Source organism: Mercenaria mercenaria, chromosome 12 (assembly GCF_021730395.1).
Source record: "Mercenaria mercenaria strain notata chromosome 12, MADL_Memer_1, whole genome shotgun sequence".
Lineage (NCBI taxonomy): Eukaryota > Metazoa > Mollusca > Bivalvia > Venerida > Veneridae > Mercenaria > Mercenaria mercenaria.
In genome coordinates, this window is record NC_069372.1 from 5,380,953 (window position 1) to 5,398,089 (window position 17,137).

Genomic DNA, 17,137 nt, shown 5'->3' on the forward strand with positions numbered 1-17,137 from the left:
CATGTGGGGAAGCCATCCAGCTGGCTTACGGAAGGTCGGTGGTTCTACCCAGGTGCCCGCTCATGATGAAATAATGCACGGAGGGGCACCTGGGGTCTTCCTCCACCATTAAAGCTGGAAAGTCGCCATATGACCTATCATGTGTCGGTGCGACGTTAAATCCAAAAAAATAAAAAAAATAAAATAATAATTTGGTAAGCAATCATCAAGACTCTTCTTAAAAGTATTAAGTGGCAAAGAATTTTGGCTTTGATTCAGACAACTTTTCTGTCCGAGCTGAAAACAAACCAAACTTGGAACAGGATTCGACTGGACATTTCTAGCAGTTTTATTTGTGCTACTTATTTTATTTAATAACTGAATTTTTAAGAAAGCTCAGATAAACTAGAATGTGTCAATAGGACACAGAAACCCCTGCTATCTGATTGTTAGAATACAAAAGTGTGAGTCCTGCGAGTAATGGCATTTTGGCAATAAAGCATGTATACCGGTTATGGACTATAAAAGAAATATGACCATAAATTGTGTGTATGCTGTTGGTCTGTAGTTTAACATCTAGGGAGACGGTGTTTTTGGAGCATGGCATTGCTGAATATTCATCCTTGCTTTTTAGCTCACCTGTCACATAGTGAAAAGGTGAGCTTTTGTGATCACCCTTCGTCCGTCGTCAGTCCGTGCGTGCGTGCGTCCGTCAACAATTTCTTGTCTGCACGATAGTGGTTTCATTTATGATTTTATTTTAACCAAACTTGCACACAACTTGTATCACCATTATGATCACGGCTCCTTTCTTGAACTGGCCAGATCCCATTATGGGTTCCAGAGTTATGGACCCTGAAAGGGCCAGAATTAGCTATTTTGAACTTGTCTGCACAATAGCAGCTTCATTTATGATTTTATTTTAACCAAACTTGCACACAACTTGTATCACCATAAGATCTCGGTTCCTTTCTTAAACTGACGAGATTCCGTTATGGGTTCCAAAGTGATGGCCCCTGAAAGGGCCAGTATTAGCTATTTTGACCTTGTCTGTACAATAGCAGCTTCATTTATGATTTGAATTTAATCAAACTTGCACAAAACTTATGTCACCATAAGATCTCGGTTCCTTTCTTGAACCGGCCAGAACCCTGGGATCCAGAGTTGTGGACCCTGAAAGGTCCAAAATTGGCTATTTTGACTTTTGCAGCCATATAGAGACTTCATTTATGGTTTTATTTGATACAAACTTCCAAAATATCTTCAACAACAATAAATCCTGGATTCCATGACAAATCAGATCCAATCATAGGTTCCAGAGTTATTTTATATCTGATTACCTCCCCTGATTGGAATCAAAATGGATTTATATCAGTAAGTACTTATAGGACTTACTTGAAATTTCATTATTGTTATTAGTTGGACTGAGACACAGGGTAAATAACTATGGACTGATTTTATGTCAAATTACCTCCCTTTATTTCAAATTAAAATTGTTATATCTCCATGAAGATACTGATCTGAAATTTCATTTATGTCAACAGATTTATTTGGCAGATCCTTCTTTTGTCCACTTACAATATTTTTTTTTTATTACTTCCCTTTTACGTTACTATAAATAGCTTATTTTTAGTAACTTTTTTATTATTGGCCGTAGGGAAAACACGAGACCAGTTTTCTGTGGTACAACATGGATGGTACCACCAATTCTTAGGTGTATTTTAACATATCTATACCTTGTAAGATTTTTTTTCTTTTTTGTTAAATTTCTTCCCTTTGTTGTTCCTGTCCTTTGGACTTAGATATTTTTTCTGAGGACCTTCTTGTCCTCAAGTGCAATGATAACAGGTGAGCGATATAGGGCCATCATGGCCCTCTTGTTTCCACTTGCCCAAACTCCCCCCACCCATGCACTTAAACATCTTGCAATAATTGAAATGAACTTGGATTTTTGAAGCAGCTCATCTGCTACCAGTATATCTTTCACTACAATTTTATTTGTTGTGGACCTATTTTAAGATGCATAGCTCTGGCCGTGTTTGAGGCGCTTCCAGGAAATCTACCCTTAGCTGTTTTACAACTGTTGGGGTGAAAGTTTGTACAAAGTTAAATTTGAATACCTTTCAGTGCATATAAAAGTTTAGATGACGTAAAGTGTAATCTTGACCATTCAGCAAGAGGTCAGTCTTGCACCAAACATACCAGTATAGTCTTTTCGATATCAAATGCTTTTGCAAAATTATTTGAATATCCATCTTTATAAACAAAAGTTACAGGTTGAACAAGAAAAATGTAAAATTTTGGATCTGTGACTGGCCTATTAGCAAGGGTCTTACATTAGTAGCGGTGAATGTATGTGCAGGTTAATGGAAAATCTATTCATTCATACAAAAGTTTATCAACTAAAATCTTTAAAACTACAAGGTTGACTTTTAGCTTAGGGTGTAGGTCTTGCACACAACAGTCCATTTTGATGTTGTTATGATTATTTGTACTATCTCAAAATCACTTGATGCTCATCACTTACTGGCCAGACACACTTGATGCAGTCCCCCTTCCCAAATTTTAATGGCAGGTTGGATTTCCTATTGGGCAGCCGTATTTTTTCATCAAATATTTTGAGGCCTGAAGTGGTTAAGCAGTTATTGGATTTCTTATACATGTATAACCAAAAAGTCTAGTGTAACCATATACTGTAAACCAAGAGCTGTTTGTAAAATGTGTATGCTCCCATCATGGGTTGTACCATTTTCAGTCCCCATGAGATAAAGTGAAAGTGCACCAAAACTTTAACCTGATATTCTAAGTAACAAGAGGACCATGATGGTCCTGAATGGCTCACCTGTCCCAACATGACCCAGTTTTGAACTGAGTATGACGTCGTTTTTTTTCCTATTATTTGACATAGTGACCTAGTTTTTGAGCTCATGTGACCCAGTTTTGAACCTAGATATCATAAAGATGAACATTCAGACCAACTTTCATACAGATCCCATGAAACATATGGCCTCTAGAGAGGTCACAAGGTTTTTTTCATTATTTGAACTACTGACCTAGTTATTGATGGCACGTGACCCAGTTTCAAACTTGACCTAGATATCATCAAGATGAACATTCTGACCAATTTTCCTGAAGATCCATTCAAAAGTATGGCCTCTAGAGAGGTCACAAGGTTTTTCTATTTTTAGACCTAATGACCTGGTTTTTGACCACAGCTGACCCAGTTTCAAACTTGACCTAGATATCATCAAGATGAACATTCAGACCAACTTTCATACAGATCCCATGAAAAATATGACCTCTAGAGAGGTCACAAGGTTTTTCTATTATTTGACCTACTGACCTAGTTTTTGAAGGCACATGACCCAGTTTCGAACTTGACCTAGATATCATCAAGGTGAACATTGTGACCAATTTTCATGAAGACCTTTGAAAAATATGGCCTCTAGAGAGGTCACAAGGTTTTTCTATTTTTAGACCTACTGACCTAGTTTTTAACCACAGTTGACCCACTTTCGAACTTGGCCTTGACATCATCAAGATGAACATTCAGACCAAACTTCATACAGATCCCATGAAAAATATGGCCTCTACAGAGGTCACAAAGTTTTTTTATTATTTGACCTACTGACCTAGTTATTGACGGCACATGACCCAGTTTCAAACCTGACCTAGATATCATCAAGGTGAACATTCTGACCAATTTTCATGAAGATCCATTCAAAAGTATGACCTCTAGAGAGGTCACAAGGTTTCATAAAGATCCCATGAAAAATGTGACCTCTAGAGAGGTCACAAGCAAAAGTTTACGCACGGACGACTGACGCTGCGCGATCACAAAAGCTCACAGTCACTTTGTGACATGTGAGCTAAAAAGGGGGTATAATTCATGAAATATTGGTACCAGAGTTATGACCCTTGTGCCGTATGATGTGGGTGATGATGAGGAACAACTATTTTAAGTCTGAAGCAAATCCATGAAGTAATAAAAGATAAAATGCATCAAAACTTTAACCAAAGTGCAGATGCGGAATGACGCAGATGCCGGGTAGAGTACGACAGCTCTACATACTTCGTATAGTCGAGCTCATAAGCCTATTCATAGTAAAGTTGAAATGTTCTGGGTGTAAAGTAGTTACCATGCGAAATTGTTTCCGATGTTCAGGTCTGTGACCTTGCCCTTTGACCTATTGAACTAAAAAAAGGAATTCTCCGTTTCATAAGCCCAATCAAGTTTGAAGGTTCTTGATCAAGTGGAGAAGAAAACCGTTAAGGTTCAGGCCCTGTGACCTTGGCCCTTAACTTACCAGCCCCAAAAACAATGTCATCTACTGGTCTTTATAAGCCCATCCGAAGGTTCCGAGTGAAGTGGTTCTCAAGTTGAGTGAAATCCATTTACAGGGTTCTGGCCCATGACTTTTGACCTCAAAAACAATAGAGGTAATTTACTTTGTATGCCCAGTAATCCTGTTAGTTTGAAGGTTCTTGGTCAAGTGGTTCTCAAATAGTTTTCAATGTTCAGGTCAGTATGACCTTAACCTTGGACCAACAAAGCAAAAGGAGTCGTCTTATTTGTAAGCTCAATCATGCTATAAAGTTTGAAGGTTCTAGATAAAGTGGTTATCAAGTTATCGAGCTAAAACCGTTTTCAAGGTTTTAATAGGCTAATCTGACCTGACCCCCCAAAAACAATAAGGTTCAAGATTTTATCGAGCAGGAATTTTAAAGTTCAGGCCGCTTGACCTTCAAAATACTAGTAGTCTACTTCAAGCCCAAACTTGCTTTCAAAATTAAAGGTTCTGGGTAAAGTGGTTCTCAAATTATATCATCTAGTTTATAAGCCTAATCATTCTACCACCTTTGAATGTTCTTGGTCAAGTGGTTCTCAAAGCCGTGGAGCACTGATGAAAGCAGTCCACGTCCTCAACCTACACAAAGCAGGAACATGTAAAATTTCATAGCTCCACTGCTTTCAAAACATTTTGGTGACCATTCCTTCAAATGAGAATGGGCAAGTTGCATGCAATAAGTAATAATTTCATGTTTTTTCTCTTTATTTTCATTAGACTATGTACAGCACATAACAAACTGTCTATATGATGCCAATCTGAAAAAGAAAAACAGAATTTCAATCAAATGAAGCTACAAACAATACAAATAATAGTTATAAAGATAGCATCTAGCCAAACAACTCAGTTCACAATTATGTACAGCTGATATATATATATATCTTGGGAAATGATATGTGGTTTTGCTGAGCAAGTGATTTCCTAAAAACTGTACTGTTTATAGGTTCTAGTTTACAGTAAGTTTGTTTTGTGTTTAGCAGCACTTTTCAACAAAATATCAGTTATGTAACAGAAGGCCATTAACCTAACCAGTGTTTCTGTTCTCTGTACCAGCACAAACCTATTCTCGGCAAGTAATGCCAACTTCTCCACATGAATCAGAGGTGAAGGGATGAATGACTTTAGGAAGGTTTTCCATCAAATTATCATGGAGAATTTTTTTTTTACTAGTTCTGGTCTTGTTTTCAGGTTTGACTGTCTCAGTGAAGATCCTGGACCTTTCATTTTTGTAGATATACCAGTAGAAGAAACTCAAACTGTCCTAAGTGAAACAGCTTACACACTGTTCAAACTTAAAGTTTCAACTGCTTTATCAGTATGTCTAAGAAAACTTACAATATATTAAACTTGTCAATCTTTTTACTTAATTTTTCTAAATAATAGTAAATGTGAACTCCGTATTTTATTTTTCAGCAGACATTTTAGTATTTCAGTGATATGCAAAAAATACTTCCTGGATTTTCACCAGTTATAAATCTTTTGAGTGACTCAGACATAGCTAGTGGTCACAATGTAGTGAACAATCACTTTGTCACTCCTTTCTAAGTCAACCAGGTATTTTCCGCAACTGTCGGAGATGTTTGAAATACTAAGACTTCAGAGGTGATTTCTATAGTATTCCAGGCCATGATACACAAATACAATCCTATAGTACATACCTTATTAGCAACATCTAGAGCATCATAGTCCGGTGCCAATCGTACATATGCCTTCTTCTCACCATCAGGTCTGAAACAAAAACAGCAATTCATAATTTTAAGAGGTATGAAACATTTTGGAATCATACCATTTTCACTTGGGTACTGGTTACATTTTACTGAAACTTTCTCATAGATTATGTGTAAAATCTCAAACTGTCAATTAAAACGAAAGTATTAAATCCATGTAATAGTATTTCTCAAGGGCACATGCATGTGGCCAAAAAAAATGTAATTTTATTTCTGAAATTATGAGATATTAATTTTAAAAGTGACTATATCTTCATTTTAAAATGCTTTGTTTAACCTAAGTGGAAACTGGTAGGTACTGTGAAATCATTAATATTCGTGGGGGACTAATTTTCGTGGATTTCGTGGTTGAGTCAATCCAAGAAATTTAATCCCAACGAACAAGTAAAATTCCCATTCATTTTATGTTCAAAAGTTGAAATCCACGAATTTATATCCCCACGAAACTGCCGTTTTGACCAAAACCACGAAATTTCATGCCCACGAAATTAAATGATTTTACAGTACTTGAAAATGCAGCTCTCCATATATGATCTGTTAGAATTCCCGATATCATGTTAAACTTGGGAATCAATTAAGACAAAGTAACTTAGTAAGCATTAAAGAATGAAACCCTGAAAAAAATTGTCAGCACAGTCATAAAACATTACACTTGCATGCCCAGCCTGAATTTCCATGGAAAAACTATTTGGAATATTATATATATATATTTTTCTATAGATATTAAAGTTTTGCTTCAAATCCTTACTGCCACATTAAAGTTGTCAAGAATGCATATGAAGCACGTGACAGCTGTGATATAAGAAATGGTGATATCAGTTAGAGCTAATACAACACTCAACATGACTGTTCAGTGTAGGTAAGGTACATGTCATCATTTATCACCATTTACCCTGCAAGTCAGCCTTGTAATTTAAAGCTACACACAGGTATGATTTTGTTTTCTTGGGTTTAAGTCAAACTGACAAGTGACTATTAAATGGCAAAAGTTACACAGGTGCCCCGCACCAGTGCCACTTTTGTGGAAGAACTTGGAATAAGTATTTGAAACTAGCAATGTAAACCATTCCATCACAAAGGCAAGAATCAATACAAATGGAACAACCAATTCCATACATTCTGTGATAGATCCAGGGTCCATGTCATTTTAGAGACTGCACTGTCTTTTAATTATGTTGTGCAATATTGTGTGGAAGATTTGAATGGTAATATTTTAATAGGCATTTGCACTTGTATACAATCAGGAAATTTTGCAATCTAATGTACACAATGAGGAAATTTTGCAATCCAAGTATAAGAATTAATTTATCTTCAAAGACAAAAGGTGTACTTCTTATTACTTAGACGAAACGTAATACTTTTATACAACTTCCAATTGGGCTTGAAAGACGTGTAACACAGATCATACAAAACGCGATATTGCAACTGACATCAGCTAGAGCTAATAGAATATATTCTACACAAACTTTCAGTGTATAAGGTACAGTCATCATGTGTCAGCATAATTAAAGCACATCAGTGTTTTCTAACCAAATTCAACTTTTGACACTTTCAAAATTTCAAAGTCCACCGGTATGTGGTAAAAATCATATTAATAGGTATAAATATATGTTAGTAATTTATCTAATTTGCATAGCAATTCAATCTTAATTCATACAAAATCTTACAAAATCTTTTTCGTTTTAGTGTCATTTAATTTTAAACCAGAACATCTCCACGTCAGGTATATCTTAATCTGGGCAAATATTTTACAGTTAAACCAATATCATTAACAAGTATATAAACAGGGCAGTAATTTTACAAGTGTATTTGACATTACTTTTTGCATGTGACATCAGTTAGAGCTAATACTTTATTCAACACATACTTTCAGTGTAGGTAAGGTATAATCATCATTTGTCACTCAAAGGAAATGCAATGTTCCCTGCAAAAAAACAACCCTTTTGAATTCATATACATATCAAGCACTATCAAATTAATAAGGTTACAATTTATACCTGTAATGCAAACTTGTATATAAAACACAGCAGAAATTTTACAGGTGTATGTGACATCAGTTAGAGCTAATACTTTATTCTACACATACTTTCAGTGTAGGTAAGGTAAAGTCATCATATGTCACTTAAGAAAGTACTGTATTGAAAATGTTTCAAGATATGAAGTCTGTCATTGATAAATACCACATTAACCAACCATCTGGTCATAGAAATTCACTTTATAGCATATTTAAAAGAAAAGCTGACATCAGTTAGAGCTAATACGATATTATACACAATCTTTTCAGTGTAGGTAAGGTACAGTCATCATGTGTCTGCTGAAAAATAATCATTCTAAATTTTTTAAAGACTTAACCTCAAAAACCTTGAATTTGCTCATTTAGTCATTCTTCTTATATAATGACTCTGTTTCAGTAAATATTAATACCTTCAATGCTGCATTAAGAATACATTTAAACTGCCATCTTGATACAGACACAAGAGCACTTTCGATTATAGCAATGTTGCAGCTACATGTAACTGTGTTAGCCCACCCCCCACCAATTTTTTTTTTTTTAAGTTTCCCACATGACAGGTGGTCTAGTAATGGTAATAATGTACCAAATCACTTAATTTCGTTGGTACAATAATCCGTGGTTGGGCCAGAACGGCTATTTAACCAGGGCATAATTTCATATACATGTGTATCAAATAAACAAGATTTTTTTTGTTGGTTTTTAATTTCATAGATTATCATTAACACTAATAGAGAACACAAAATCCAAGTAAATAAGTTCACCATGAACAGTAATCCAGGCACTTACAATCTGCCTGAATGCCAAAGAATTTCAATGCAAAAGGAGCGCAAAATCATGCCCCTGGGTATTTTACCAAAGATGTTGTTTATTGATGTTATTAGTTTAAAACACGCACATACACCGACCCGCCAAAAGTGATGACTATTATGAGTATATCAAGCTCACCGCAAGCAGGCTCGACAACAAACAGTTTTATCACTATATGCCTGGGGGCATAAAAACCTTTTTGGACAGATGAAAAATAGTGTCAATTATATTCTAACACAAAAGATAAATTACCTGTTCAATGTGTTGACCTTTGCAACATCAATATCGTACAACTTTTTAACAGCACTCTGTATTTGTGGTTTGTTGGCCCTCTTATCAACAATGAACACCAATGTATTGTTGTCCTCAATCTTCTTCATAGCCGATTCAGTGGTCAGTGGGAACTTCACAATTCTGAACTGGTCCAACCTGAATTAAAATGGAACATATGAACTGACAAATATCTGAAGCTATGCACAAACAGCACTTACATTTCCAAATTATTTGTTGCATTACTAGTCAACTGAAAGGCTTTGAACTTCTGCAGGAAATACAATATATGTCCAAAATGGACACAATATTGATGACATACCTGGAGAACAAATACTATAGGCTGAGAAGAACACTACATCAGGTTTACAATTTAACATTTAAATTTAACTTACTTTGGTGTCCTTGGCACACTCTTCCTTGGGTATTTTGGTGCCCTGGGTAATTTCAGTGTTTTAGGTCGCCTGAACTGTACTGAAGTGCGTACTTTACGGCTACGTTTACTGTGAATTCCTCTAAGGACATTCTTCTTAGCTTTTGCAGCCTTTGCTACAGCTTTTGGCTGGTCACTTCCAGATTTTGCCTTGGAGGCTTCAGACTTGGCTGGCTTCTTTGTAGCTTCTGAAACAGAACGAGTTTAATGTGACTTTCTTTTCAACAAGAACCAATGAACAACAACTGCTATGTCGCAAATTTGCAAAACTAAAGTTTCTGACTCATGCTTCAACAAGTAGGGCACAATGCTTTTTCTTTGTATTATATATTAATTAACAGATCACCTGTAGTAAAGTTATTCTGATATATCTTTGTATCATAAAAAGACATTTTTAGGTCATTCATTTCATAGTCACAGTTGTCATAAAAAAGTAATTTAACCTTTGGCCTGCTGGTGGCAAGTGCACTGTTCATTATTCAGTCAGTAATTTTCAGTGAACATCCCTTTGAATAATAAATGGTACTTGGTACCAAACAAATTGAATGATGGACCAGTCCATTTTAGAAATTAAATAAGCTGAAGGTTAAAAAACAAGTGCTGTCCTTAAGACAGCAGACTCGGAATTAGAGCTTTGCCAGTTAAAACTTATGAGGATTGTTTCTCCTGGTGTAAACTTTGATAGTAACAGAGATATTTGACTTTATCAAAAACTTTTAACCTAAAAATTCTAAGTTAAAAATGGGCATAACTCTGTCAAAATTCAAATCTGAGTAATGGGGATTGTTTCTCCTTGTGTAGACTTTGATAGTAAAGAACTGTTTGAAAGTAACAGAGATTTTAAGTTTCAAGTCAAAAGCTTTGAAATAACAGAGATTTTTGACTTTATCAAAATCTTTAACCAAAAAATTCCAAGTTAAGAAGGGGCATAACTCTGTTAAAATTCAAATCAGAGTTATGGGGCTTGTTTCTCCTGGTGAAGACTTTGATAGTAAATTACTATTTTAAGTTTCAAATCAGTAGCTTTGATAGTTACAGAGAGATTCGACTTTATCAAAAACTTTAATGGTTTAACCAACAGCAATGCTGACGAGAGTGCAATATTTAGCTCTACTTTTTCTTCAAAAAGTCAAGCTAAAAATAAAACTGATCTGTCATAATTATATACTCTTATAAGAATCTAGACTTTAATTTCTGACATTTGCAGCCACAGTTTGACCATCGCAATATAAAACAAACCATATGTATTGGATTAGTTCGACTAACGAGTCCAAAAACATAATTTTCATCGTGTAATCAAAACTAACAAAAAAAGTGGTGTTGTTGCTATCTTAAGCGAGTTTTCTGAGTTTTTCTTTCAATAGAAATGTGTCTTTCGAACAAGAAACAATGTTAAGATCGACAGAATGTCTTAATCAGGTGAAGTATCTCAACAGTTTACATAGAACAAGCATTAATAATTAAGCAGCGGCTACGATTACAGTACCATAGTCAAAATAATCTGACGTTCAAATTGTTTTATATTTGTGACAGGGCAATCTAAATGTCAAAACTTTGAAGGACCAAAATAATGGTCATGTAAAGTTATTGGTTTTATCGCTTGCGCATACTGGCGTGTAGACACGGTAAACATTAATCGTGTACAGTACATACATGTAAAGTGGCAGCAGCGATGAAAATTTCATTCGAAATTGCTTCCACTATTTTGGTCTTTCGAGTGTTTAACGCAAGTGGGAATACTGCCCATATGAAAAAATTTTCAATAGTTCCTAGGATCATGTCAAATTTGCTGGACTAGGTACTGTAATCCTAGCCTCCGATTCTAGGATTACGGAAGTTCCGTGTTCCTAGACAAGCCAATGAGGATAGGCTAGGATTACAGAAGTATTTGAGAGACATCAAGTATATGTTAGGACATGCATAAATGATGTTGTAAACTCTAGCAACCCCACACCATTTTTGGAAACTTGTTATTTCTTCAATGAAGTTATACCAAATTAAAGAGCATGAAGAGACATTTTCAGAACAGTTTTAATTATCAAAATATCTTTTCTAGATCAAAAGTTACAGCATTTTAAGCGTCGTAATTTTCAGCCAATTTTAAGAATTTTTCCTCCTATAAATCCTATAGAAGCTGTCACGACAGGACGGAACCAATTTTGATATTTTTTTTCACTATTTTTTATGTATCTTTTTAATTTTTTAATGTTTTCTTTTCAAATTTGGTGATCTAATGTATTTTTTCCTGCTCTTTTCATTTATGTAATCCTTTTTAGTAAATTTCTACTGCATCAGTAGGTATAAATAAAAACAGAATGAAAATTCACACAAATTTTGCGAAGAAAAAACACTATTTTTTTATGAATGCATATATTAATTGCTATAAAGTTTAAATTAAAAAGTTATGAATATCACTCTCAAACAGAGCTAGCCAAAAACAGTTATTTCTCCATTGTTCGAAAGTGAAAACTTCTAAAATGTGCAGAAAATATAAGTATCTGATTAATTTTGAAAGTTTAAATTGCTAAAAATGGCTGAGGTGACATTTTTTTCTAAATCCAGTAATTAGTTCAGGGTCATTTTCTTCAAATGTTGCATTTCATAGAAGTGATATTTATAACTATCTGACATAAACATAAGGAAATTGAATACTGCATTATCATTATCATGCATTTGTAAATAGAGTACAAATTGCTCATTGAAAGTAGACTTAAAAAATTTTTATCCGAAATTTACCTATCCGAAACTCGTAAATTTATCAGGTGCGAGATCGTACCGTCGTGAAAATTTTCATACTTGTTTCAATTCTCTGGCTTTAATAATGCCCGATTCTTGCATCAACTTGTTTAGATTTATACATTTAATCGATTTATTTATTATTTTTTTCAAAAACTGTACCAATCTGACTAAAGTACATATCCTATTACGCTACGCATAGGATCTGAAAACGACCTATTCATTGCCTCGTTCTGACGGCTCTTTCGCTAGCCAATCAGAGCCTAGCTTACAACATCTTGCAAATCTACATGTAGCATTGACTTTTGATATTTACAATTCTTATGTCGTAAGTTATCAGATAGCCGGTTAGCTCAGTCGGTTGGCCACTTGCTTTGTAAGCGAGGAGTCCCGGGTTCGAGTCCTGGAATAACCGCATATTTTTCTTATCCTTTGACAATCGAACAAGTCGTCTGATTGGATAACATAAAAATAGCAATAATGGAAATCCAAAATATACAGAAGACGAATGTAAATAGGCCGTTCTCAGATCTTCGTTTAGAAGATCAAGTACTTTAGTCAGATTGAAACTGTACCAACCTTGCAGATATTAGGGGTCTTTTTACAATATTTTGTACTAGAGTTCTGACCGTCTGCGGAATCGGTTTTCATCCACAGCGACCGGGAAATTCATTTAATGAAATCGGGCGTATTTGAATTAAATTTCGAAGTAAATTTATTATACAATCACGAAATAACATATGATTGATGTCTAAGATCATGTTGACGGAGGTTTAAGTCTACATTAGTGAGGTTTATCGGCTTTTTTTCACGCCGATTGAAAATTTTCAAAATGGCGGCGGCACCACGCGTGCGTAAATTGGACGACCTGTGATTTTAAAATAAAGATGCGACGGTCTAAATTACCACTGATTTTAATGTTTTTGGTATTATTTTGAAGCTAAAATATTGAATTAAATAAATATGTATATGATTATACGATCGAACGGACAGATTTCCTACAGAATTGGCTGAACTTTGGGCAATTGGAACTCGAATATTTTTTGAACTACGAACTAATCAAAACCACAGGCATAAAGGTCTTTCTTTTTTCTGATTGGATAATATCACCTCATTAATATTCATGAGCATTTAGGATCTCGCATTTGCATAGGAATGTAACACCCCTTTCATAACCGTGTCTTATTGGTAATAAGACAAAGAAATGTAATATTTCTTTCAATCTAGATGATAACATTATTCCATGTGATGAGGAAGTAAAACTATTAGGAGTAACTATAGATTTTAAACTTAATTTTCATTCTCATGTTTCAAGTATTTGCAAAAAAGCATCTAGGCAGTTGAATGTATTAAAACGCATTGGACATAATCTATGTAAATTAAGTAAACTTAACATTTATTACTCATTTATAATGTCAAATTTTAACTTCTGTCCATTGGCTTGGCATTTCTGCGGAGAAACTAACACTAAGAAAATAGAAAAAATACAAGAAAGGGCTTTACGTTTCATCTATAATGACTACTGTTCAGATTATGCAACTCTTCTAAATCAATCTCGGCTTCCATCTTGAAAGTTAGGCGTCTAAGGACAATTGCTATTGAAACTTTTAAAATAATTAATAAACAGACTCCAGCTTGTCTTCATGACCTATAAATATTGATAATAAACCTTACTCTTTTAGGTATACAAACACTGCAGAAGTGCCACAGGTAAGGACAACAAGATATGGTAGCAACTCCTTCCGTTCTTGCGCTGCCAAGCTCTGGAACTCCTTTCCTCAACATTTTAGAGACGAGTCGAACCTAAATCAGTTCCGGAGCTTGATCAGTGCTTGGAACGGACAGAGTTTGCCGCTGTTCTTGTTGTGCCAACAATGCATAACTGTTGCTACTGTATTTATGCCAATGCTTCTTATGTACTGCATGTCGTTTGTTTTGTTTACTGTTAACTTCAATACATAGCTTTCCAATTGCATACTTCAGCATGCCATTGTTTATTGCTCTGCTAGCTTATAGTTGTGCTAGATACCAATTATATGCTTATGTATTTTGCAACCGGTAACTGCTTTGTTCTTTGCTTAGTTTGCATGTTTCTGTTTAAAATTGTATATGATTTAGTTTGCATTTTACAGAAACTATTTAATATATTACCTGAGAGATAGGTGCTAATCAGGTCTCTTTGAATCTGATTCAAGGTGATATTTGATTTTTGAAGACATTTTTTAGCTGGTGCACTCTTGTGCTTATATTAATTTCTTCAGAATTTTACTGATTAGATCTTAATTTATTTTTAGACTTTGGTCAAGATTAGCACAAACCTCTCAGCTTTTACATTGTATAATTTGAAGTCCTGCAGCTGTATTATGTATAATGTGCTTTTATGCTTGATAATTCATGTGCTTTTCTATGTGCTTATTTGTTTGTATTGTAATGTGACTGTTATTTGTTAAGTCGGCTAATAGCTATTCATAGCTAATGTTATTATTGTTTACAACCCGACTATAAATAAAAATTTGTATCTTGTATCTTGTATCTTGTCCGCGAACCCGCTTATCTCAGCGGTCAGAATTTTCTTGCATTTTTCACTTTTAATCAATAAATAAACATAAATAGTATATTTAAATGTTGATAAAAGTTACATCAAAGGAAAGATAATTTATTTGGCTTTTAATATATATAATTTTTATAATTATTGATTGAGATATACTTGCTGATATATTTTATTAAAGATAATCACCCATGAATTTACTGTGTATTCTAAAGGGATTATTGGTTTATCTGGGGTTGCTATAAACTCATGGTACCGCAAATCGTAGCCACTGCCTCCCTAATTATTCTCTACCAGATTTAAAAATATGTTGGATCCACGTTTGACAACGACTGCTTGTTTAAATTACATAGGTACAAACTTCAAAAAATATTTCATGGAACGTATATAAACCATATAAAACTATTTCTAAAATTCTAAGCTCGCGAAAACATATGACATACGTAAATGACAAAAATGTAACTAGGACATTTTGATGTTAAACGATTGAGCAACTTGTATTTTTATCATGTATTAACTAAGAAATGATTATCATAACCAAAATGAGAGGTTTTACAGTCAATTTATAAAGAAACGGCACGGTCACGTCTACTTTTTGATACTAACTCTCGGTTCCCTTCTTTTTAGGAGCCATGTTGACAGAAAAAAGGAAGTTGAACGGGGTTTACTTGTGGTCTTCCACGAAGCTCATTTGTCGGGTTTACAATTTTTAATAGCGAAGTTCACATTCAGTGCAATTTTTTAAATCACCCGTCTAATTTTTGCATGGTACCGAGCTTAGCATGAGAAATTTGAGAACCAGGAGAAATACCTGAAAAAATAAAAGTGTAGTTTATCCTTTTAAATGATTGTAACAAAATAATCTGCGATGTATTTCTCACCAACTGTTTAGAAAATTGAGGTATGTGACATAACCTTAATTTTGATACAATTTTGGTTGATTTAGGGAACGATAAATACAATTTCAAAACTTGAAGAAAGAAGTGTTATAATTTTCGGTTATGTTTATGAAATAAGTGGTCATATCCAGGTATTTTAGAAAAATAGATAGAGCTTTTGGACGCTCCCTTTCCTCGGCATACCGATTTATTTAAGTTTTCATAAGTAAGCTCTTATCTCAGTAGATCTGTGACAGTAATCACCACTCGCATCATATGACACAAGGACCATAATTCTTGTATTGGAACTTGTATTGGTCTTGTAGAATCTTCTTGAGTCCTGGAACTCTTGCACCAATATTTCATGATTTATCCTCTCCCCCCCACTTTTACTTAGAATTTCAGGTTTAAGTTTTGATGCACTTTCACTCAGTTTAATATTACTAAATGGATTTCATTCAGACTTAAAATAGTTGTTCCACCTTATCACCCACATATGTATCATATGACACAAGGTCCATAACTCTTTGTACCAATATTTCATGAATTATTTCCCCCTTTAACTTAGACTTTCAGGTTAATTGATGCATTTTCACTATATCTCAGTTATTACTAAATGGATTTGATTCAAACTTGAAGTAGTCTAAATAATGAGACCTCGGACAGACCGATTTTACATTTTGATATTTTACGTTGTCTACCTAGAGGTCTCAACCAGAAACAATCAAAACTGTGGTGGAAACTGTGGTCAGTTGAAATTACGATTTATCAGTAGTCACGATTTTTCTTTAGCCCTAACTGCTGACCTGTTGTTTTAAATCATAAATAGTAAATAAAAAACATAAGAACAGGACATATTTATCAAGAATTTCTGTTGTAAAAAATTTAAACCTCTAACGTTTCAATCGTCTTCATGTAATGGCGGTCGGAGGCGTGACCAATGAAAACGCTTCGTGTAGTAATGTGTTTACCGGTGATCGGCCATTTTCCAATATGTAGTACACTCGTGTTAAACCTTGGCATTTTTTTAACTGCCATAGTTTGAATTTTTCCCAAGAAATCTCGGTAATATATACATCATTGAAAAGGAAAAATTACAGGCTTTCTATGTATGTATTTCTTTTTTTTATCCGTTGCATTATTATAACATAATTCCCGCCCAACAGATTCCATTGGGTGTTACTTACGCAAAGAAGAGGACAGTGCTACCACATTCTTTACCTTTTCTGGTTTGTACTCGGAGGCGGATATCGACAAGTCAAAATAATATAACGATATTCAACTCTCGAGTACAATTATTTGGACTAAACTTGAAGTTGTTATTCCACATCATCACCCACATCATATAACACAAGGTGCAAAAATCTCTCTTGCACTAGTATTTCATGAAATATCC

General features: G+C 34.5%; 2 protein-coding genes across 2 annotated transcripts in view; one reads left to right on the forward strand and one right to left on the reverse strand.

Annotated features, from left to right (window-relative positions):
• Positions 1–5,015: 5,015 nt before the first annotated feature.
• Positions 5,016–15,614, reverse strand: LOC123534728 (60S ribosomal protein L23a-like). Its single transcript, XM_045317120.2, has 5 exons — positions 15,470–15,614; positions 9,542–9,767; positions 9,129–9,305; positions 5,987–6,056; positions 5,016–5,086 (listed from the first exon to the last, which is right to left on the reverse strand). Exons 1-5 carry the CDS (start codon positions 15,495–15,497, stop codon positions 5,072–5,074), a joined length of 516 nt encoding a protein of 171 aa, XP_045173055.2. The 5' UTR covers positions 15,498–15,614; the 3' UTR covers positions 5,016–5,071.
• A 9-nt stretch (positions 15,615–15,623) lies between these two features.
• Positions 15,624–17,137, forward strand: part of LOC123534727 (ras-related protein Rab-34-like) — a 32,330-nt gene continuing 30,816 nt past the window's right edge. The window contains exon 1 of the mRNA XM_045317119.2: positions 15,624–15,764. The gene's annotated coding sequence lies outside the window, so the exon portion shown is untranslated. The remainder of the gene's footprint in view (positions 15,765–17,137) is intronic.

Bases quoted from the DNA above. Each gene is read 5' to 3' on its own strand.
- LOC123534728 (XM_045317120.2), bottom strand. From the start codon at position 15,497: ATGGCTCCTAAAAAGAAGGGAACCGAGA. The intron at 9,768-15,469 runs GTTAGTATCAAA...GTTCTGTTTCAG, and splicing joins TAAAAAGAAGGGAACCGAGA to AAGCTACAAAGAAGCCAGCC. The intron at 6,057-9,128 runs GTAATTTATCTT...TTTTTGTTTCAG, and splicing joins AAGGTCAACACATTGAACAG to ACCTGATGGTGAGAAGAAGG.